Below are 22,156 nucleotides of genomic sequence, written 5' to 3'. Positions count from 1 at the left end.
AAAGATTTGACGGAGAAATAAAGGAAACTTCGTAAGTGGTAGTTATTTATTTAAATCTATAAGCATTTAGCTAATACGAACCATAGATTTATAAATATTCCGAAAATCCGATGATTTCGTACTCCATTAAAAATAATTGCATCGTCTAATAAGTACTCAAGAAGGGGAAGTAAGGAAGGAACTCGATTCATCGGATTTTTAAAGTTCGTTTTTTAGAATGTTCGAAGCACTCGAGTAACTTGAAATCTTCTTAGACGAAACGAGGGAAAGTTAAGGAACAAGGAAAATCCAATTTCAGCTCCGCGGTGTGTAATAATCAAGGAATGTCAAAATGGGGAAAATGCAGGTAACATTTAAGATAATTCTCCTTCTTAAATTTCTTTGCAATCTTATTATTCAAATTTTCGTTAAATTATTGAATTACAGAGACGGTGTCAACGAAATAATAGAATTTTTAAAGAATTTTCACAAAATAAATATAGTGTTGAATAAATCTATAAATTATTGTGCACGAAATATTTTCATTGATATTTTTCTTATTATCGAAATTAATTGAAATATATTTTCACATTGACTTTCTTAAAATGTGTGTGTTTTTTTAAGAAAATTTTTCTAATATTAATACATATATAATACATATATAAATGTTTTTTATGATGTTACAACAGAATACTTTATGTAATATTTAAAAATATTTTTAATGGTAATTATAATCCTGTCCTTTTATTTATAATATGCTTTTGTTACATCTGACGCCACTATCATGTTCTTTACTACTAAACATAACAATCAAATAAAACTAAATGCTCTGGCTTAATACGAAATTTATTAATTTAAAATATACGTATTTTAACCATCAACGGTCTAAAGGCCCTAATACGGGGACATGGAAAAAATTTAGTTTTCATTTCATTTATTTATCATCGCTGTAATTTTCTTTATCAAATATTGCAACTTATTACATCGTTGATTTGTTGATCATGCACCGACAAAAAATATTTACCGTAATACAACGTTTTATGGTTGAGTATTACAAAAAAAGCTCCCAGGCGTTAAATGTTGAAGATGTATCTAAAGGAAAAAAAATCAAATTAAAAATTATTTTCTAGCATATTGTTGCCTATATAACCGGCGGTGCTCATGGTATAGGAAAAGCTGTTGCCGAGAAAATCTTCTGTCAAGGTGGTAAAGTAGTGCTGGCCGACATATCTTGTAATGGAATTAAAGTTGCTGAGAGCATGGGCGACAAAGCTTTATTTTCGTGTACCGACGTAAGTCGAGATTCTTACTGAACTCTATCCAGTATAATTCCTTCGGATAAACCGCTGCGTTACATCACATAAAATAGTATTACGATACAAGTTATGTTATCAAGACTGTTAAAAATATTTCGAGAAGGTGAACATATTTCGCCGTAGTTTTGTTGAATCTTGTACTATACACTTGCTGCTACGTTTAAAGCTTATGTAGTTCTATAAATACCATTTATATCATTATTTCGATATATTCTACACTATATTATGGAATAGACCTGGAAAATATTTTAAATGAAAAATTAAATAGAGATCATAACAATCGGGTTCATATAGTAAGTGACGATTGTTCTTTCATTCTGATAAATTAACATTTTTAAAATGTAAGTTTTATTATTTTTATGTCACTGTATGTTGCATATAAAATTAGTTAATGCATAGTGTACAGAGCTTACTGATAAGCCTTATCTTTATAACTCAACAATTTTCATAATGTTCTCTTTATCAATGACTTATTTCATACACATGTATTAATGTTATAATTTTAGATTACATAGTTTGCAATAGTAATGAAACTAAATACTTGAACAATGTAAAAATTGTTTGTCAGTAGATATCTAAAGCTTCAATCAGTATAGAAAGCTTTTGTGGAAACTATACACGCAATAACGACATACAGAGACATAAGAAAAATGTCTACGATACTTCCAAATTACTACAAATCACGTTAATTCCATATACTCAATTTAGAAGTCATTGAGAAATTATTATCATCGACATATTTAAACACGAGTTCACACAATAATTCTGTCATTACTTCCTTCCCGATATTTCGATTTGAAACTTTTAATAAATAGTACTCATCCCCACACATACGATTAATTTTTCTTATTTGTACTCTGATTTCCACTAATGAAAAATATATTTGTATACTTAGATCTTAAAACACATTGTGGTCTAAATTTTGTTTTACCTTTTACATAGTTGCCTACCTTTTCTACCTGTTCCATCCAACTCTGCCAAAATTATTGTACATCCAAATAATTAGCTCGTCTCCCATTTCATTATTACTTAAAAGTAATTTATTAAATTACTTTACAGGTGCGAGTTGAGAAGGACGTGTTGGAGAGTATAAAATGCGTGAAGGAAAAATTCGGCGGTGTGAACGTGCTCGTGAATTCCGCTGGTGTCTCCGGTATTCATCCTATATACGATTTCAAGAACAAAAAACCACATTCGGTGGACTTGTACAGATGTCAATTCGATACAAATGTGTGGGGTGTGTTTAACGTCACCCGGTTAATGGTGGGTCTCATGGCGGAAAATAAACCGGATGCGCATCGACAGAGGGGAGTCATTATCAATCTTGCGAGTATGATGGCGTATGATGCGCCACCGGAATTCGTCGCTTACGGTGGCTCGAAAGCTGCGGTTGCAGGCATGACAATACCTTTAGCGAGAGGGCTTGCACAGAAGGGGATACGAGTCGTCGGTATATGTCCTGGTTACATAGACAGCCCTATGACATGTAAGATGAATTTTACTTTTTCATCTTTGTTATTCTATCTATATTTCTAAGACAAACGGCATACATTTTATTTCACAAAATGATATTAACTCGTTACACTTGGAAGTTTTTCACTAGAAATATTTGAACATTTTCTGATGAGATAAAGACGATATTTTGTGAAACTAACTCGACGAAAAATCACACATACATTGAGAAACAAAGTTATTTTATTTCAATATTTCTCAAATTCATGCGTTATACAAAGTATAATATTAAATATCAGATTTTATAGTTTTACTGTATGAAATCAAGTGGTGAGTGAGAGTTACCTCTGATTTTCAGTGAGATTAATCTACATCATTATATATAGAAACACTAAAATATCATATTGTAATGTAATATATTTTAAATGGATAATCAGTTCTAATCAAATTTAATGTTTTTAAATGCTGTGCTAATCAGCAAAGTTACATAGCCAAGTGTCTTTATATAAAACCGAGATTTTTCGTTAACAGTATGCAGTATGTTAACAAACAGTATATTTCATAAATTTAGTATAATGATTAGAATCCAAATAAAAGCGTCAAAAGAGCTTTTCAATGAGATGAATGTCGTACTGGATCGTTTGATACTTCACTGCAAAAGTTGTCAAGTTTTAACCCTGTTAAATCTTAATAAAGAGATAGTTATGCCTTTTCACTGTTATAACATCTCGAAGATATAGGTTCCAAGTGTCAAACTTTATTATCATATATGTTATAACGTATTGGGAATGTTATGCAATTTTTGTGCTCATTCATCGTGATATTTGTTTACATAAATATATTCATTAGAAAGCAATACTATTATTTTAGCTTTCATTATTTCCTTCGTAGGGCACCAAAGAAAATTAAATGGAAGGATTTGGTCCAAAATCTTGAAATTAAGTTGTATAATAAATCGAAAAGTTAAAAGCAGAAGTAGGGTTATCAAGTTTTGTTCAATCTTTCTGATATTTCAATTGAAAAATTTCAGTTGTAAAAGATTAAAAACCTTGCCGAATTAATAAAACAGAAGATTTCTCATTTTAAAACTGTTCATGTCTTAGACATTTTCACCAATATTTTATTTTCTTTTTTTCAGGCACACAAAAACCAGAAGTCAAGAAACGCAACATCAACATGACTTTGACGCCAAGACGTTACGGATGTTGCGAGGAGGTTGCTCACCTGATTCAAGCGTGCATCGAAAATCCGATAATTAATGGTGAAAACATTCGTATTGATATGGGCTACAGATATAATCAGACAGACGATGGTCAAAAAGATGATTCGAAATGAAGAAAAGATGATGCAACTTTTTTTTATACATTTACCGCGTGCGCCTGCATTAATTATGTATTTAAGTAAAAGTAATGTGGCTAAAGCAAATACTTGTACGGTGCACGAATATACAATAGTAAACTATACAATCAAACTTAAGCCTCATATAAACAAATTTTATTCTTTATTTTCGACTTATTTCTTCGCATAGAGTCAGCTTCTATCCGGTAGTACAACCAGTTATATGACACCCTGTATAGTTAAATAATAATAATACACAATTAATAATATATGAATAACATATACAGTTACTAATATTAATAATTAACAATGATTAATAATATTAAGAACATTGTAGTATTAGTATTTAATTAATCCAAGAGCATTTCACAAAAGTTTCTTTTCCAACAACTGAGAAATAGTAGTTAGACCATTGCATATTACCACGAGTCACTCGTATAGAACTAAACAACTCCGCGGTCATACTGTTGAATATCACACAATAAAGTTTGCCAAAAAAACATTTTAACGCGGGTTGCGTAACGATAAAAATGATAGCGGACGTAAGCATCGCGAGACGCGATCAGCCGGCGGATTCTCGAGCACGTCTTGAAGACGGCATCATCAGCGAGGACGTGCAACTGCACCGCCACCTACTTTCTCCCGGATGAAATTTATGTATGGAAATATCCGCGTGAGCATTACGCATGTAGAATATCACGACCAGCAGCTGGAGGCCCTCCCGTGACGACACTTCCTTGGAAAATGTATTTTAACGCTCACGATGGAGGCGGCAAGGTGGAAATATGCGCTCGAGCGACCCTTTCCTTTCCCGCACCATTCGTTTTCTCTCGGTCGCCTCCTCCCGCCGAACCCGGAGCCAGGTTCGGTAGTCTCCATCGACAACCCTACAGGCTTCGCATCGACGCTCCGCGAGAACTACATAGTCGAGAGCTTCTTTCATATTTCCGCGTGTAGATTTGCGGTACAGGAGCGCATTCCCGCGTGCCGGAATATCCTCATGTTTTATGCACGCAAGATGACAATTTTATCACGACGGTACAGATTGTTAGCAGTGACTGGCAGCGACTCGGACAGTTCCGGTAGTCCGTTTTTTCTGGGATACGAGTGAATAGTCAAGACTAGAAAGCGTTCAACGTGTTAACCTCGCCACTGTAATTGGTATCTCGTGGTATCGATCGGTTCTGTTAATTGTCATGATCTCCATCGGGTGAATACTGTACTCGAGAAAGTCAGTTGTGATGAAAATCGATGTCAATAACTGAACAGTGATTTCAAAAGTATCTCACTTTTTATTCGTTTTGGTATTTATGTTTACGTACTTGAAGTATATTAATAAAGCACGGAGAGTAATACTCGCCGCTCGATGAAAGAAACTCGTTTGTTCTGTCAGTGATACGTCGGTGTCAATGTGTTGTTATGTAGTGGATCGATGGGAAAGAGGGAATCATCCACTTCTCACGATTCATTCATTAATTTTGACATCGTTGAGTTCCGAATCACAAACTACCTCGATGGTAGCGATTCACCAAGGATGAACCTTTGAACATGACTTACTCTGATGCATAGATAACGAATCACGGTGTAGGATAGTGTCCCTTATCTAATAGTGTTAACCCTTTGCGGACGAAGATCGTTGAAAGTATACAAAACCTTCTGCAGACTCTGCTAAATTAAATTCTAAATGCTTAAATCATAGAGAATAAGAAAACTGTGTACTGATTTCTTGCTGTTCGAATAATTAAATCATTTTTTCGCAACTTGGTATTCCAAACATGATAATTTGATCTCAGCAAAATTCCGACATTCGTCCACAAAGGGTTAAAGTGTAAATGCGAATGGGGGTGGAAGAAAGGGGATATTTTCGAAGTTTTTTCTTTTTTGAATAATATATACATAACACATTCAATCGATTCAGTTGAACAATAATGAACCCTTCGGAAACAGTACGTCTGCTGCTACGAACATCTTTTAAACATTCACCAAATTCAAATAAAACAATACGTTCACAATTTATTTGAAATGCATCTATATTTTCTACAATGTACATGTTATATGCCCTATACAAATTTAATTTTCAATTAAAAGCATCATTTATTATAATTTTTCATCTCAATCAAGAATAGATTTCACTAAATCTTGAACGTCTTGCGATAAAACACTCAGCAAACTGTCAATGGACTCTTTAACCAGTTGCAAACCTTCCTGATTTATGGCGTCGCTTACTTCAGGAACTGGGCTGCTGTTTGCCTCATTATTGTATATCGCCAGGATATTACGTTCCAGGTTAAATATGTTGCCAACAGGATTCTCACTCTGTACCGCGTTGTTTAGAGCTGATTGAATAGCAGCGGGAAGATCCTCCTCTCCAGGGGAAAGAGTTTGAGTCGTCAAATTCCTCGCTTGCTGAATTTTATCTTTTAATCCAGGAAGATCGGCCAAGTCGTTTACATCCGCTGGTTCCTCTATTTGAGGTATAGGTTCGGTGATTTGGCTGAAGTCAACCGAAGACAAAGCAGCTGCCAAGTTTCCAATAGGACTGGCATTAAGTAGCTGACCGAAGCCACTTGCTACTCCCGACAAAATGTCTCCGAGACCTCTCCGCTGCCTCGAGTTTGTTTCATCGCTGTTTTCATTGTGATTCGAGGATTTCCCTGAACGAAATGTACTCGTTGTTTAAGTAGGTCTCAATGAACTGGTTCTAGTAGGATGCATCGGACTTAGCCTAGTCGAACTTGGTGAAATTCGCAGGATATCGCAAGATTGATGACGAAGAGGAGCTTTTAGAAATTGAGAAAGTTATACTAATAGAAAACGAATATCAGCATAGCCGGAACGGGAGTAAAACAACCAGCATTAATAGGACCAGAAGCAGCTGAAACAAGCTTAGTAGAAGAAGAAGATGAAGAAGAGGTATCGCTTGTAGCAAAACTAGAAGAATGAGTTAGAACTAATAGAGTTTGTCCACTACGCTTAGAAGTTGAAGAAAAAGTGTCGATTGAACTAAAAGTTGCACTCGAAGTGATGATAGGATAAGACGTTGAGGTTGAGGTAGCTATAAATACAGAATTTGAAAATGGTTCTAATAGGATCAGAAGCAGAGGGACTACCTATTATAGCTAGGGAAGGACTTACATATTACTTTTCAATTAAATTAGATCTCGAATATTTCTTCAATTTCCATTACCTGATTGTCTTGCCGGAGGTGAAAGAATGTCCTTCAACCATCTTGCGACATCTGCGTTAATATTTCTTTTCAAATCCTCAGTCACTAAGAAACCATGGGCCAAATTGTATCCGACGTTTTCAATAGACCTTATGATATCCCTGACAATACTATTTGCCAATTGTAAGGATAGACTGAACGTCTGCTGAGCGTCCTTTTGAAAGACTGGTATCGTTTCTTTCATCCAGTTTTGAGTTTCAGTTACGAGTGAGTTTACTAGTCCAAAGCCAATTTTGAATGGTAGCTCTGCTGTTGACTTCATTGTACCCAGTCCATTCTGGACGACCTTAATAAGCCTTTTTGTCAAATCATCGGCAAGTTTCAGAGTTTGTTTGTCATCATCTTCTTCAGACGAACTTGATTGGTCTGATTGGTCAGGCTTTTTAGATGGTACAGGGTTTAAATTAGGAATATTTCCGTTCAATAATGAGGAACCAGCGTTAACCAGCTGTAAAACCAAAAATGAAATTTCTTTAGGAATTTCAGAATACTTCAACTGTATAGGAAACGGGATAATTGAGTACTTTAATTTTATAAAGCAATAATAATAATAGTAACAATATAATGTCTCGTTCGACGTCAGTTCCTTTCAGGCTGCCCTATATAGAGCGTAGGCTATTAATTAGAAGACACTAGGAACATCAAACCCATATAGTAGAATGTAAATCTTGACTTCTAATAAGCAAAGTATTAATTCTCTATTTCGAACACTTCAATAAATGAATAATATATACGAAAGTGATGAATCTTGCCATGTAGTAATAATTCTGCGAAGCTTAGCAAGAAATTCATCATTTTCAAACATGAAAGACAACGTTTCAACTTAGAAGTGGTAAATATAATTTAGAAATAATCTTTTACTGTTACTATCCTTCGAAGAAAGGAAAGGTATCGTATAATAGCGATGGCTTACCGATTTTGGAGGAAGAAGTGAGGGAAGTTGCAGGGCGCACACGGCGCCAGCAAGACCGAGGAGACACAGTACTGTTGCACGCATGTTGCACCTGCTTCTGCTTTTGCTTCTACTCGAATCTACCAGAGAATTCGCGGATATTTATACGGTGATAGCAAGCGACGCTCCATTTGCTAGAGAACGATAAGAAAAATAATAAACGAGCACCTGCGTTCACCAATAATGACGAACAGTGTCACGACTATAACAAATGATTTCGCAGGATATTGTTTCAACTTCCGTAATCTATTGTTATAGGAAGAATGTTCGATACATACGCACACTGTCGCGCATTTTCCAGAACATCATCGGGTCTTTATTAGCATACAAAACTGACAAGAAACGTGTTATGAATGCAGGAAGAATAATTGGCGTGTAGTATTAGTTTCTAATATCAATTATTGAAGGAATTATATTATATGAGCAAATATTAAATATTTTAATATGTACGATATGTACTTTCAGTAAACAGTATGCATTAAAAATAAACTAAGTTAATAATACGATATGCGTTATAACAGAAAGACGAGAAATCTTTAATACATAAATTATTATTTAAAAATACATTAATATTATTATTGACAATAATTTATATACAATTTTACAATTAAGTTAAAAATATGATGAACTTTCCTGATCAAAGTGTTCTATTTAAAATTATTAAATATTTTTATTATAAAAAGTATAGACTACAACATTAATACAACTCCATTATTTATGGTGTTATTTCTTCAACTTTTATGTTTAAACATTACTTTAATTTAATATAGTTAGTTTATGAATATGTAAATATGTTACTGAATTTCAGATATTTCAAAAGTAAAATAGTAATGGCGATGTCTTTTTACAATTATATACCTAGAAATATAAATGAACCGAAGATACGTAATTATAAAATCTACTATTTAATTATTAGAAGTTTAACTTAACTGTGTATATAAATTTTGACGAATAACTATACATGCAAAATAAATATTTCTCTTATAAACATTACTGTAATGTTACAAATTTTTTTCTTTTTTCAGGTAAAGGTAACTTTCTTCAATAATTATTAATAAATTTTCATTTTTCTTAAAATTACTAACTTCGTTATATGAACAAGAATTCTCTTCTATTTTCTAATTCATTTTATACAATGAACACACTCAATATAATATTTTCTAATTTTACTTAAGTATTATTTAATAAAGATGAATCAGTTATAAGCCTCCACAGTGTTTCTTATTTCCTCCAAAGAACTATGCACCTCTCACATCCTGAGGCAATCCTAAAGGTTAAAAAGTTACGGGGACAAGGGGACTCTTGCACTCAGGATGCTCGCGACAATAACTATAGAACAACAGTTGACGTTATTGACCGAACTGCGTGACGAAGACAGCAGACGGAACAAAATGCGACGCAGTGAGATGTAACGAACATTGACGTCAAATTTCGTTTCTACACAGTGGCGGCTTTTTATGTTTCCCCTTCCACCATGCACTTTCAGTTTCAAGGATTGACTTAGAACATGAGAGGCACATAGTACGCACAATTTATTTATCAGAAGATTTATAATTATTTAAATAAAGATGATACTTCTATTTTCGACGATTTTAATTCTGCAAGGAAACATCTAGAACAATATAAATACTGTATTCCAAAATTCAAATATTAGAACTCAGAAAATTCTTTCCTAACGTCTTATAATTCGCCTCAAACTTCAATACACTTTACATTTTTTATTTCTTCTGTATCTAATTTAAACATTCAATGTATTACCACTTTTTAACATAAATTAATAATAAATGAACTGTTACAAATTTAGTAGATTAACATGCGAACACATTAATTACACCATTTACTTAATTGATTATAAAAATATTCAAACAAAATTTTCAGTGAACTTTCGAGAAGTTGGTTTTTCAACATATATTTAACCTTTTGCGGATGAGGATTTCTTGAAGCATTGGAAACACTTCGTGATGGAAATTAAATTATACATCGAAGTCTTAAATGCGAGAGGAAAAGAAAACTAATCACTGATTTCTTGTTATTTGAAGGAATCAGTTGTTTGTTCATAACTTTGTATTCGATATATGAAAGCTTGATGTCGCTGAAATGACGACATTCGTCCTCAAAGGGTTACTTCTTGAATAAAACAAAACATTTCATCGAATAAAGATAAACAACTTTCTTGGCAAAATTATCTACCTTCATTAAGAACATACAGTGCACTTCCCTCATCTTGGCTGAGCTCAGCAAAGTTCAGAGGGGAGAGGGGCAAGGGGAAACGGACACACGCTCCATCTCGGTCCTTCCAGGAAACATAGTAGTCAAGTCTCCGTGTCCCCGGAATTCGGTAAAAGTCGCCGAAATCCGAGCATTTTCTGTTGCACGACTCGACCAATAACTTGGCGTCACTGTTGCCATAACTGCCGGGCCAAGTACCGCGAGTGAGCGCTCCCCTTGCCTCACTCCCCTCAAAAATTGTCATTTTCTGAAAAAATTTGTAGTCTTTGTTTTTGTAATTGTATTCTCTCAAAGACTCAATTTCAAAACTATAAAGCCGTTACGGACGAAAGGTAATGCAGTTGTGGCATGATTTTAGCCGAGAAGTGCCTTTCAAGGACTGCTTTACGGCACTTCCAAGTGTTTACAGTTCTCGTTCGCCTATCGGCCTCGGTAAAATCGGTAAAATGTAAATGTCGGAGATGGCCTTTACATGTATTTTTCAATATCCTAGACTTAGCCGAGATAAATGCACGGGTTTTATATAAGGAAACCACGGAAGAAGAAATTTCGAGACAAGAATTTTTATTTCAATTAGTAGAAGAACTTGTCATTGAATAGCAGAAAGTATTACAGCTAGGCAAAGAAGATCAACTAACACCCGTCACAAATACAAGTAGAGGTTCACGTGAACGGAATACATGCCAGATAAGATATTGCAAAGACAATAAGACTAACAAAATCTGTCTAAAATGTAAAAAGTACGTATGAAAAAAATGTACAATCAAGAAGCCTGTTTGTAAAAAACGTGGTGGAAACGAATAAAATGTACATTATATACTTCTGAATAAATGAAACTATATTTTTATACTGTCAAATTGGTTATTATCTTCATTCTATACTAAAAAATATAAGTTGTGCTAAAGACCGGTCATTTGACCGGTCGCGGTGGGAATAGTGTTAAGTAACGTTTATTCTTATTTGGATTGAGTTTGGGTAAGATCAGGGTGCAAACGATAAGGTACTTCGTAGTTTACCTCCCCATAAAATGGATCCACATAGATTTCATTTACTTTCTAACAGAAATGCGAAAAATAAATTTATCTAACACCAACGCTATTCGGTGTCACTAAATACGAGTATGAACAAAAGTATTTTATTTCTAAGAACAGATTTAAGAAAAGATGAACTTATAATTTATATTCTGTGTTCAAATATAAGAATAAGAATTCGACGACTTTGAATTTTATATTTGTATAGGCGTTTACAAATAACTTACTTAGTGACTTTGAAGTCAATAGAAACAAAGTAATTTTATATATTATAATCTTATAAAAGTCTTTCCTGTGGATGTTATATCTTGTAGTTAGGTACACATTTCAGGTGGAGGGTAAAGAATTTTATAGGTAATTGAATTCAATAATGTTCAATTCTTTAGGAAAATGTCGTCTAGCTATACTAACATTTATGCAAGTATCACTACACTGGAATAAAACAACACATTTATCATTTTTTTTAAATGCATCTATATTTTCTACATTGTACATATTACATGCAATAAAAGCAAATTACATGTATACTAATTAAATCATCCATTTATCATAACCTTCCGTCTCAACCAAGAATATGAGACACTGCAGCCAGAACATCTTTAATAGGGTACTCAGCAAAATCGCTTGCAAACATCTTTCAAGTATAACATTAATCACAAATACAATTGTACCGGTACGTGGCACACTTTTGTACATTTGCAAAATGATACAATAAACGAATATTATTCCACCAACAAATTTCTAACTACACATCACGTTGTTATCAGCTTATCGAATAGCGCAGGGGGTGTTTCCGCAGTCCAGGAACAAGAGCTTGAGTCGCCGTATTTCTTGCAATAGGAACTAATCATTTAATCCAGGAAAATTGATCAAGTTGTTTAGATAAGTCACGTTAATAGAAGCCTATTCCTTTTACTAATCTTACAGTAGCTATGAGGAGTTGATGGGTAGCTGAATCCCAAATTAAATGTCTACATGAACCTTCAGACTTCTCAAAATACTATCCCTAGTGATAGTAAGACGGGGTGAAGTTGGTCTACCTGGATGAGACTTAAGGATTCATTAGATGAGACACAGTTATGCATTGCACTGACATGGGGTTGTGCTCGGACGAGGCGAGCTTGATCCGGCTGGACGAGGTGGAGTTGGTCTCGAGGGAAGTGTCGGCAAAAGCGAGCTTGGTCTAGCTGGACGAGATGGAGTTGGTCTCGAGGGAAGTGTCGGCAAAAGCGAGCTTGGTCTAGCTGGACGAGATGGAGTTGGTCTCGATGGACGTGTCGGGCGAGGCGAGCTGGATCCAGCTGGACGAGATGGAGTTGGTCTCGAGGGAAGTGTCGGCAAAAGCGAGCTTGGTCTAGCTGGACGAGATGGAGTTGGCCTCGATGGGCGAGTCGGGCGAGGCGAGCTAGGTCCAGCTGGACGAGATGGAGTTGGTCTCGAAGGAAGTGTCGGACGAGGCGGACTTGGTCTAGCTGGACGAGATGGAGTTGGTCTCGAGGGAAGTGTCGGACGAGGCGGACTTGGTCTAGCTGGACGAGATGGAGTTGGTCTCGATGGACGTGTCGGGCGAGGCGAGCTAGATCCAGCTGGACGAGATGGAGTTGGTCTCGAGGGAAGTGTCGGACGAGGCGGACTTGGTCTAGCTGGACGAGATGGAGTTGGTCTCGATGGACGAGTCGGGCGGGGCGAGCTAGATGGAGAAGACGAAGTTGATGCCGGAGACTCTGACGAAGATGGATTACTTGGAGCAGCCGAGCTTGATCCAGCAGGAGAAGACGAAGTTGATGCCGGAGACTCTGACGAAGATGGATTACTTGGAGCAGCTGAGCTTGATCCAGCAGGAGAAGACGAAGTTGATGCCGGAGACTCTGACGAAGATGGATTATTTGGAGCAGCCGAGCTTGATCCAGCAGGAGAAGACGAAGTTGTTGCCGGAGACTCTGACGAAGATGGATTACTTGGAGCAGCCGAGCTTGATCCAGCAGGAGAAGACGAAGTTGATGCCGGAGACTCTGACGAAGATGGATTACTTGGAGCAGCTGAGCTTGATCCATCAGGAGAAGACGAAGTTGGTGCCGGGGAGCTTGATTCAGCTGGGGAAGACGAAGTTGGTGCCGGGGAGCTTGATTCAGCAGGAGAAGACGAAGTTGGTGCCGGGGACTCTGACGAAGATGGATTACTTGGAGCAGCTGAGCTTGAACCATCAGGAGAAGACGAAGTTGGTGCCGGGGACTCTGACGAAGATGGATTACTTGGAGCAGCTGAGCTTGATCCATCAGGAGAAGACGAAGTTGGTGCCGGGGACTCTGACGAAGATGGATTACTTGGAGCAGCTGAGCTTGATCCATCAGGAGAAGACGAAGTTGGTGCCAGGGAGCTTGATCCAGCAGGAGAGCTTGGAGCGGCAGAGCTTGATGTAGCAGGGCTGGATGGGGATGGCCTGCTAGGTCGTGCTGTTGTAGAAGGAGCAGCTGAGCTTGATGTAGCAGGTCTGGATGGGGATGGCCTGCTAGGTCGTGCTGTTGTAGAAGGAGCAGCTGAGCTTGATGTAGCAGGTCTGGATGGGGATGGCCTGCTAGGTCGTGCTGTTGTAGAAGGAGCTGCAGTAGTCGAAGAACCTTAAAAAGAATGGTTCTGATTAGAATAATAGAAAGGCGGCGATAGGAATAGGAGTAGTAACACGACAAAAATTCAAGTTAGAATAATTATGGGATTGGACATTGCAGGCAAGATTTATATTAACTATGTCAGAAATTAAATGTAAGATACATATCTATACAAACAGTTTGAAGACAAAATATTAGCAAGATCATAGGTTGAAAGTGAGGAATCGATTGAGTTATAACTAGTAAGATTAACGTTAGTAAAATCAAAGATTGGAGTTGAGGTATAAAATAAAAATTTGGTAGATTAGAAAATATATTATAGAATACAACAACGAAAAGAGACACTAAACATTACTTATTAGATTGCTAAATTTAAATTACCTGAACCAAGAAGATCTTTGATCACTCCTGCAATAGCCTGAGCAATTTTGTCGATTATATTTGCTTTCAGTTTTACAGGACGCAGCAAATTGACTCCAGCATTCTCAATTGAATCCTTCATGACAGAACCGGCTTTCTTTGCCATTTCACCGGCTGCTTTCGCAACTTTAGCTTCGTCCCTCATTTGATCTGGATTAAGTACTTCGCCTAACCAGTTTTTCGCAACATCTTCAAAACTTTTAACACCTCCAGTGGCTAGTTTCAATGGTAATTGTACCATGGATCCTACGCCGTGCTCGGCATTCTCAATAAGCTTTTGCGCTAATTCTTTAGCTAGGTCCTGAGTATTCTTGTCATCTTTTTGGGAAGATGAAGAGGAACTATCGGACGATTGGCTTGCAGCTTGTTGCTGTTTAGGAAGATTTCCATTTAACAGCGCAGTACCACGATCAATCGCCTATGCAATCGAAAATGAAATTTATTTAGTCACACTTATATGTTTCGTTTACGTAGAGTAATGATAAATTAAACGGTTAATTTTTGTAGTATAATGAATGTACACTAAAACTGCTACAGTTATCCATATAAAAGAAAATCGAAAATAATTATAAAGAAATTCTATTGGTTTATTAGGAGATTCAACATTATGATCTATTTTCTTTTGAGGAAAATTCGTATGTTTAGAGTTATATATGTACATAACAGTGCAATCTTTGAAGCATTGAATTGTAATTTGCTAATTTTTTATAGTACACCGTATGCATTGTTTTCTTTTATTTTTGATTTGTCGTATTTTCATGGAAACTGAGAATTAACAAAGGATAACGTAAATAACATTTCATTAAATTTTCAATTATTTCATTTGCAATTTAGTAAAATCCTTATTGAAGAAAGTTTTATTTCTCAAAATAATCTAAATGTTATTTTCGTGATCATCTATTATTATTGTCATTAAGTTCAACAAACGTATCAATTTAAATAAAATTAGGTAGCTTGAAACTCCTGTTTTATAAACATGGAAATACTAATAAAATTAGACAATGTAATACTGAAAAATTAATTACATTTTGATTTAGAGAATTTAAATTAATTTTGTAATTAAATAGTTTCTCGTGTCGAATTTAAATACGAATTGTTCCTTAAAATTTCTCTTAAGCATCAGCTAAAAATTTAAAAACATATTCTAAGAAATGAGCTTTTTAATGTTAATGGTACAAACACTACTGGCAGAGAATAATCATCTATATCCTTACTAATTAAAGAATAAGCTGGATGAGAAATAGTTTAGCAATAATTAAATGAATTTTTAACTCATTTGATACTTTACCAAAAATTATTTTTCATAGAAGGTAAGAATATTTTCAGGTGAATAATTTTTTAAAGTTCCTCGCGAAGTTTGTAAAGTTTAAATATCACGAATAATATTTTCATTATATTTTTAAATTCAAATTCAGATACAATCTTTTACAGTCACTATGTTTCAAAGAAAGGAAGAGTGTTACATGTATAAATAGTGAAAGTTTACCGATTTCGGAGACAGAAGAGATGGAATGTTTAGGGCGCACGTAGCGCCAACGATGGCGAGAAGACACAGTACTGTTGTACGCATTTTTGCTTCTGCGTTTGCTTCTACTCGAATCTACCAACAAATTCTCGGGTATTTATACGGAGTAATGATCCAGCTTTTAAGGATTGATGAAACGAATGGTAATTAAGCATCTGTATCCGTCAATTATGGCGAACAATGCCACGGTAGTTGGGAGTAGGAACAATTTCGTGGAACATTGTTCTACTTCCTTAACCTATTGATACACATTTGATATGTTCAATTATCAATACTCGCGCAACTGTCGCGCATCTTCCGAAATTCATTAAGTCTTTTTAAAATGCGTATCTAATAACATATTCTACACATAGCACGAGTTGCCTTCTAATGCTTGCAATACCTTTAATACAATTTGTAATTTACGTTTGGAAAATATTTTAGTATATAATATACTCCGTCGATGTTCAATGAATTTATATGTATATACAAGTAACAAATTAGTTAATAATAATGTGGGCATTAGAAGAAAAATATCAATAGCCTTTAACGTATCAATTATTGTTAAACATAATGTTTACAGAATTCAACTATTAAATTTTAAATATACCTTGATGTCAAGAATATTCCATTTAAAATTATTAATAATTTTATACAATTATGAAGAGAGTGTATGTACGTTTATGGGAACTGAAATTTTTATATTTCTTTTATACAATTTTACATGTAGTATATACATGAAATATATAGAAATTTAAGTTTTTATAAAATAAAGTATAAGGCAAGGATTAATTAACGATCGCAGAAAGTCTGTTTGCAATTATAGTTTGAAACATGAGTTATAATTTAGTTCTTCTGATAAGAAGACATTCCTTCAAGTCTAGAATTTTATAGTTGGCACATATACAGGGTGTTCCGCGACTCATGGTCAATCAATTAAGAGGTCATTCTACATGTAAAAATGAGTCGAAAAAACAGTCGATACATGTCGACTTTGTGCATCTCACCCTACACTCTTGTTTTGATTCTTATTTTTATTTAAAGATATGGTAATAACCTCGGTTAATAGTTTATCGTTCGTGATATTTTATTAGCGGTATAATTATTCAGTATCTTGCACTTTGTCATTACTATGTCTTTAAATACAAATAAGAATCAAAACAAAAGTGTATATTGAGATGCACAAAGTCGACATGTACCGATTGTACAGGTACCGAGTAAACTTTCGACTTCGATTTTCTTGAAAACGAAGACTCGCAGAAAAAAATTTTATTCTATTTTTTCGACTAATTTTTACATATAGAATGACCTCCTAATTGGTTGACCATGAGTTTCGAGACACCCTGTATATGTGCAGACGCCAATAATATAATACTTGACAAGACTCGTGTCTTCTTTATAAGATATCATTTCCTGAGCGTGATAAAGGCAAGCGTGAACATCTATCAGTATCTCACAGACGACGATCACTACGTCGTTTTCTAAGTCACCATGATAAGGAATCATAAGGCAGGAGACAACGATCATTTGGAAACTGCAGGAAATAAAACAAACCGACCTTGGACTGAGATCGGATTTAAAGAAAATTATCAGCAACGCAGAAGTATCATAATCGTAAGAAATATCATTGATCATAAATCATGCTTAAATATAAATAATAACACAGAGATACATAATAAATGAATCACGTAGTATCAAGTATGTAGTATATAGTTATTTGAGAAACTTTGATTTTGGAAAGAAGTATACACAATTTCTTTGAAACACACGGAAATGTTTCGAAGAATTAGAAGTGTAAATCATGTGCAACGAAAGTTCCCAACTTTGAATGAAACAAAACATTTGGTACCTTATTCCTCGCGCATTCAACTATCTGAGGAAGCAAAAATTGTCCAGCTTAGGCAAAATTGTTGAAATCGACTTTTGACCGCCTACAATGACCAAGTCGGCCACTGTGCGGCGTGACAGAGTTAATTCAAAATCATCCGCGGAAGGATAAGGCTAATTCAAATTGCACCACTCTGCGAACAATATAATCGTTCTCGATTTTTCAACCGCATAATCTCTGGCGTATGACCTCCAATTGAAATTCCTCCGGAAGTTGTACAGGAATTCACAAGTCGAGCAAGTTCGAAGTAGACGAGGAATCTTTGGAGGATCCAGCGTGGAATTTCCACGAGGAAATGAACACGTGGCATCCCGCTTCGAAAAGTTTTCTTGTCAGCGGTCCACTGATTCGTAAACGACGCCGAGTATTTCGCCGGTGACGCAACGATCAACTTTCCGCGCAGAATTTAAACAAATTACGGGTACGCGGTGCGTATCCCATGAGAAGAATTCCTTCAAGGATTCGTTTCACATCCGTGATTCCGTTGTTAAACCTCCCACGTGTTGTTTCGCTCAATTCCGAGCGGAACAAAACACGCTGCGACCGACGATCGGTCAGACTCTCAACTATTCCTCAGATCTTTAGTCCGTTGGAGAAAGAGAGCCCGTCTGGAGAAATGAATGGAACAAGGCAAGGACGATGAAGCAGTGCTCCCCGACTTCGTCCTTGGAATCTAGCCAATTCATATAACAGCTCTTTCCCCTTTCTACGAGGAATCTATTAAATCCCTGCGAAAGCTGTTTAGCATAGGTCTTTTTTTATGTTTTTTTTATATTTGAGTTTATTTTAAGGTGGTCACATTAACACGTTGACTGCCACGATAGTTTCGAACGTTTTGTATCGTAATAATTATTCTTTCATGACAAGAGTAAACGGTAATAGAAATAATTATTAATGTTTCGTTATCGCAGTATTCATATTACGTTGTTATTCAGCTACTTATGTTACCAAATATTCTTATTTGACATAAATTTTCTTATTGTTACTGTTATCGAGTAATTTGGAGCTCCGGTCATCGGTGACCACCGCAACAGTTAACGTGTTAACAGTAAAGCCATTAGTGACCACCAATATTTGGATACATTATTTATTACTGAATAATACTTATTACATAATGACTTATTGTATAATAATATACTAGTTGTATGAATAATAACATAAGAATTGCGGAAGAGACATAACTTAGTTATAATGAATTTAGAAGCTTAATGGTAATTAATTACAGCTCTGATTTAGATGACCTTGAAATATCTTGTAGGCGACTTGATCCTGAATAACTTTTTCATATACATGTTACCACAGCTGTGTCTTAGTTTTCTAGATATTCTCAAAAATATGTCCGAGAATGAAGAGTTTTCGTACTTATTTACAAAAAGTTTAACCCTCGTATAACCTTGATCTTGACGTGTATTGTTAAGGCCCTTGTTCTGTATACCCAGGACTATAAACTGTTGACGGTGAGTATTGGTACTTGTATTGGAAAAGTTATGAAGCATTGAAGTTTACTTTTTTAAAAAGGAATAATATCAATCTATTAACAATAATATAAAATGCTCAAAGAATTGTCTTTTCTCTGATGATAGTTAAAGGACATTATAAAATCGAAAGTGATATTTTTGAAAATTCGGCTATGCTTATCTATAGTCACATGGAAATAGTCCCGAAATGAATGTATAATTTTAATGGACCATTTTAATGGATGTTGCTGGTACAATAAGTGACGCAGCTGTTGAAATCTCTTCTCACCGTTTCTCCACGCGGGGGATATTAACGCACAAAAGTGTAGATTCATCCGTCTCTCACAACTCTTACAACATCCCCCTTTCTCTACGCTTCTGGATAGTATTCCTTGTCAGGGATGATGTATCGATACAGCAGGAATTCCTGACTACGAACCTGTAACAGAGCGTACCGTTACAAACATGTTGTAAATTAATGGAATATATCCACTTTCATCACTTACGTTGCTATTATACCACGAATATTTATGCAAATTTCCATTTTCCAAGTTAACCTACGACAAGGGATAGGATATTCTTGCTGATTAAATAACGAAACAAAAATACCATTCATTTTTGTTAATATACATCTTTCGTTGCATTTTAAACATTTGAGTTTGCGACAACTGCATAAAGATTTGAAATTTACTCATTATAAAAATTCAATTCTTTCTTCAATTTTTACTCTTTTATCAATATAAAAGAAATCGATAATCCCTAATTCCTGAGCCACGTTACAAACATTCCAAAATATCTTATTACAAATTCGTTCAAAATACAGCCCCCATCTTCAAAATAGAATTTTAAAAGACAAAGAACAGAAGAGAAAATTATTCCATAATTAGTCCCCCGAATACGATCACCGCTATATTATCCTCATCGATGGTTACTTTACGCAATCAAAAATTGCAATTAAAAAATTTAATTATTTATAAAATAAAACACCAATATGTAATCTCCTTTTCTAGTATTCAAGAGTTCGATATTCAACTTAGCTTTCTATGAAATAAATCAGTAATGCTTTGAAAAATCTTCATCCGTGAAATTATCATTTTTTACCTCGTCGTTCAAAGAATATTTACAGACGTCTCGCTATAAACATACACAAAATAACACGCATAGGTTCTTTCCCGCACGTGTTACTGTTAGAAACAGCAATTCCCAAGGCGAATCTGTCAGCAGCACCCCAGCGTCTTCGTAGTGCCAAATAATATGTACAGAACAAGCGCCATGGGACGCATAATCAGGGTGGGTACGTGTTGGGTACGGGAAAAAGAGAACGAGTGGAAAACATATCTCAATCGTCTCGCAGCCTCGGGGATGATGCACGTGTTCGTTCGCCGCCCACCCTTTTCATACAGCACGGCGTCTCCGCGACAATCGATGCCCCTCCCGTTCGGTATTTAATACGTTCTCGTCTGTCATCGACGGATTTGATAACGCATCGGGGCGCCTTATACGACTGCGAAAGTAGAAAAAAAACGAAAGGGAAGAAAAAGGGGTGGCGCACGCGCGCACACACGCGACAAGAAAAGGGTTCGCGCGTGTAAGGATGCCTTTTGATTTATGTAGTCGCGTCTGCGAAACGACGGCGAGCATCAATCACTGCTATGGAAGCGTCGACGGGGCAGGCCATCGAGCAGGCATATGCGAATCGCGGGAAGACTCGATCGACAGCTCGGATGAATGCGCGAAAAAACGCGTTGTTCGTATCCGTGGATTATCTTTTCGATTCCCTTTCAGTCTTGCTCGAAATTTGCTTTTCTGAAATACTTATTGTTACTCCTTAAACCCTTGACCTATAATATCGTGTCAGACTAAATATCCAAGTGTTATTTATTCCCTTTAAATATAATTGGAAATGAGTGACTAAATAAAGAAACAGTATATATTTTACAGTGTGACTTTATTATAACGGCTTTGGAAGACACGTCTAGCTTTTTCATATTCTCGAATGCGAATGACTCGCAACACCGGAAAGTAAATTGGGGTTCGCTTTTCTTTACAAGACCGTTTGTGGCCTTGCCTGGAGAAAAGTCTCTTGACTTCGCGTGACAAAATCCAGACACATCTGGTTGTCTTTCTATCGCCTTTGTTTAGACTAAAGATATACGAACGTTGAGCATTTTTGCTTTTGCTAGCTTAATATTAATAATAATTCATCAAATATAAATTCTTTCTTTTCCCAATGAATTATTAATGATGAAGAGGTTGTATCGATCATAGTCGAGAACTAAGTCATAGGGCAAGGGGTAAACACGTTCGCGACCACGCGTCACGCATGTGTGACACGACTCGTTTAGAGAGCTTAGTGTCACATATGTGTGACGCTGATGATTACTGTTGCTATAATGATATTAACCCCATACCTTACAATAACGCGTCAAACACGTGGTGTAGATTTTAAACAGAATCGAACAAGCATCAACATTACTTTGAATTTAAATTGAACATTACTCTTCTGTTATCAATTATTATACTCTAGAGAAAAGATTGATATAGAATATGCCTGTAGATCTGTTCTTTCTTTGAGTAAATTATTAATAACAGAGTAGTTATATCGATCATAGTTGAAAAATAAATTGTCCTGAACTGTCGAATTTAAACGATTGATATTTGTTTACCATGCAAATTTCAACGATCTTATTAACAGGAATGTATATGAGAATTACAAAGCTTTCAAACTTGTACACACTTTATCGCAGAACAACCTGTC

The 22,156-nt window shown here is 35.6% G+C and overlaps 3 protein-coding genes across 3 annotated transcripts; 1 reads left to right on the top strand and 2 right to left on the bottom strand.

Annotated features, from left to right (window-relative positions):
• The first annotated feature begins 2,482 nt into the window (after positions 1 to 2,482).
• On the top strand, positions 2,483 to 4,287 carry LOC116425336 (3-hydroxyacyl-CoA dehydrogenase type-2). Its single transcript, XM_031972917.2, has 2 exons — positions 2,483 to 2,781; positions 3,886 to 4,287. Exons 1-2 carry the CDS (start codon positions 2,556 to 2,558, stop codon positions 4,080 to 4,082), a joined length of 423 nt encoding a protein of 140 aa, XP_031828777.2. The 5' UTR covers positions 2,483 to 2,555; the 3' UTR covers positions 4,083 to 4,287.
• Positions 4,288 to 6,097: 1,810 nt separating this feature from the next.
• On the bottom strand, positions 6,098 to 8,394 carry LOC116425288 (uncharacterized). The gene is made up of 3 exons (XM_031972793.2): positions 8,225 to 8,394; positions 7,273 to 7,759; positions 6,098 to 6,739 (listed from the first exon to the last, which is right to left on the bottom strand). Exons 1-3 carry the CDS (start codon positions 8,306 to 8,308, stop codon positions 6,198 to 6,200), a joined length of 1,113 nt encoding a protein of 370 aa, XP_031828653.1. The 5' UTR covers positions 8,309 to 8,394; the 3' UTR covers positions 6,098 to 6,197.
• A 3,579-nt stretch (positions 8,395 to 11,973) lies between these two features.
• Positions 11,974 to 16,180, bottom strand: LOC116425337 (uncharacterized). Its single transcript, XM_076366555.1, has 3 exons — positions 16,036 to 16,180; positions 14,511 to 14,967; positions 11,974 to 14,141 (listed from the first exon to the last, which is right to left on the bottom strand). Exons 1-3 carry the CDS (start codon positions 16,117 to 16,119, stop codon positions 12,601 to 12,603), a joined length of 2,082 nt encoding a protein of 693 aa, XP_076222670.1. The 5' UTR covers positions 16,120 to 16,180; the 3' UTR covers positions 11,974 to 12,600.
• Between the last annotated feature and the right edge of the window lie 5,976 nt (positions 16,181 to 22,156).

Source organism: Nomia melanderi, chromosome 4 (genome assembly GCF_051020985.1).
Source record: "Nomia melanderi isolate GNS246 chromosome 4, iyNomMela1, whole genome shotgun sequence".
Lineage (NCBI taxonomy): Eukaryota > Metazoa > Arthropoda > Insecta > Hymenoptera > Halictidae > Nomia > Nomia melanderi.
This window is presented reverse-complemented; position numbering and strand designations above follow the sequence as displayed.

What these genes read in the sequence shown, in the direction of transcription:
- LOC116425336 (XM_031972917.2), top strand. Translation starts at nt 2,556, where the DNA reads ATGGTGGGTCTCATGGCGGAAAATAAACCGGATGCGCATCGACAGAGG. An exon ending in CATAGACAGCCCTATGACAT is followed by an intron (nt 2,782 to 3,885) that starts GTAAGATGAATT and finishes TCTTTTTTTCAG; the next exon opens with GCACACAAAAACCAGAAGTC.
- LOC116425288 (XM_031972793.2), bottom strand. Translation starts at nt 8,308, where the DNA reads ATGCGTGCAACAGTACTGTGTCTCCTCGGTCTTGCTGGCGCCGTGTGC. An exon ending in CACTTCTTCCTCCAAAATCG is followed by an intron (nt 7,760 to 8,224) that starts GTAAGCCATCGC and finishes TTGGTTTTACAG; the next exon opens with CTGGTTAACGCTGGTTCCTC. An exon ending in ACCTCCGGCAAGACAATCAG is followed by an intron (nt 6,740 to 7,272) that starts GTAATGGAAATT and finishes CATTTCGTTCAG; the next exon opens with GGAAATCCTCGAATCACAAT.
- LOC116425337 (XM_076366555.1), bottom strand. Translation starts at nt 16,119, where the DNA reads ATGCGTACAACAGTACTGTGTCTTCTCGCCATCGTTGGCGCTACGTGC. An exon ending in CTCTTCTGTCTCCGAAATCG is followed by an intron (nt 14,968 to 16,035) that starts GTAAACTTTCAC and finishes TCGATTGCATAG; the next exon opens with GCGATTGATCGTGGTACTGC. An exon ending in CAAAGATCTTCTTGGTTCAG is followed by an intron (nt 14,142 to 14,510) that starts GTAATTTAAATT and finishes ATTCTTTTTAAG; the next exon opens with GTTCTTCGACTACTGCAGCT.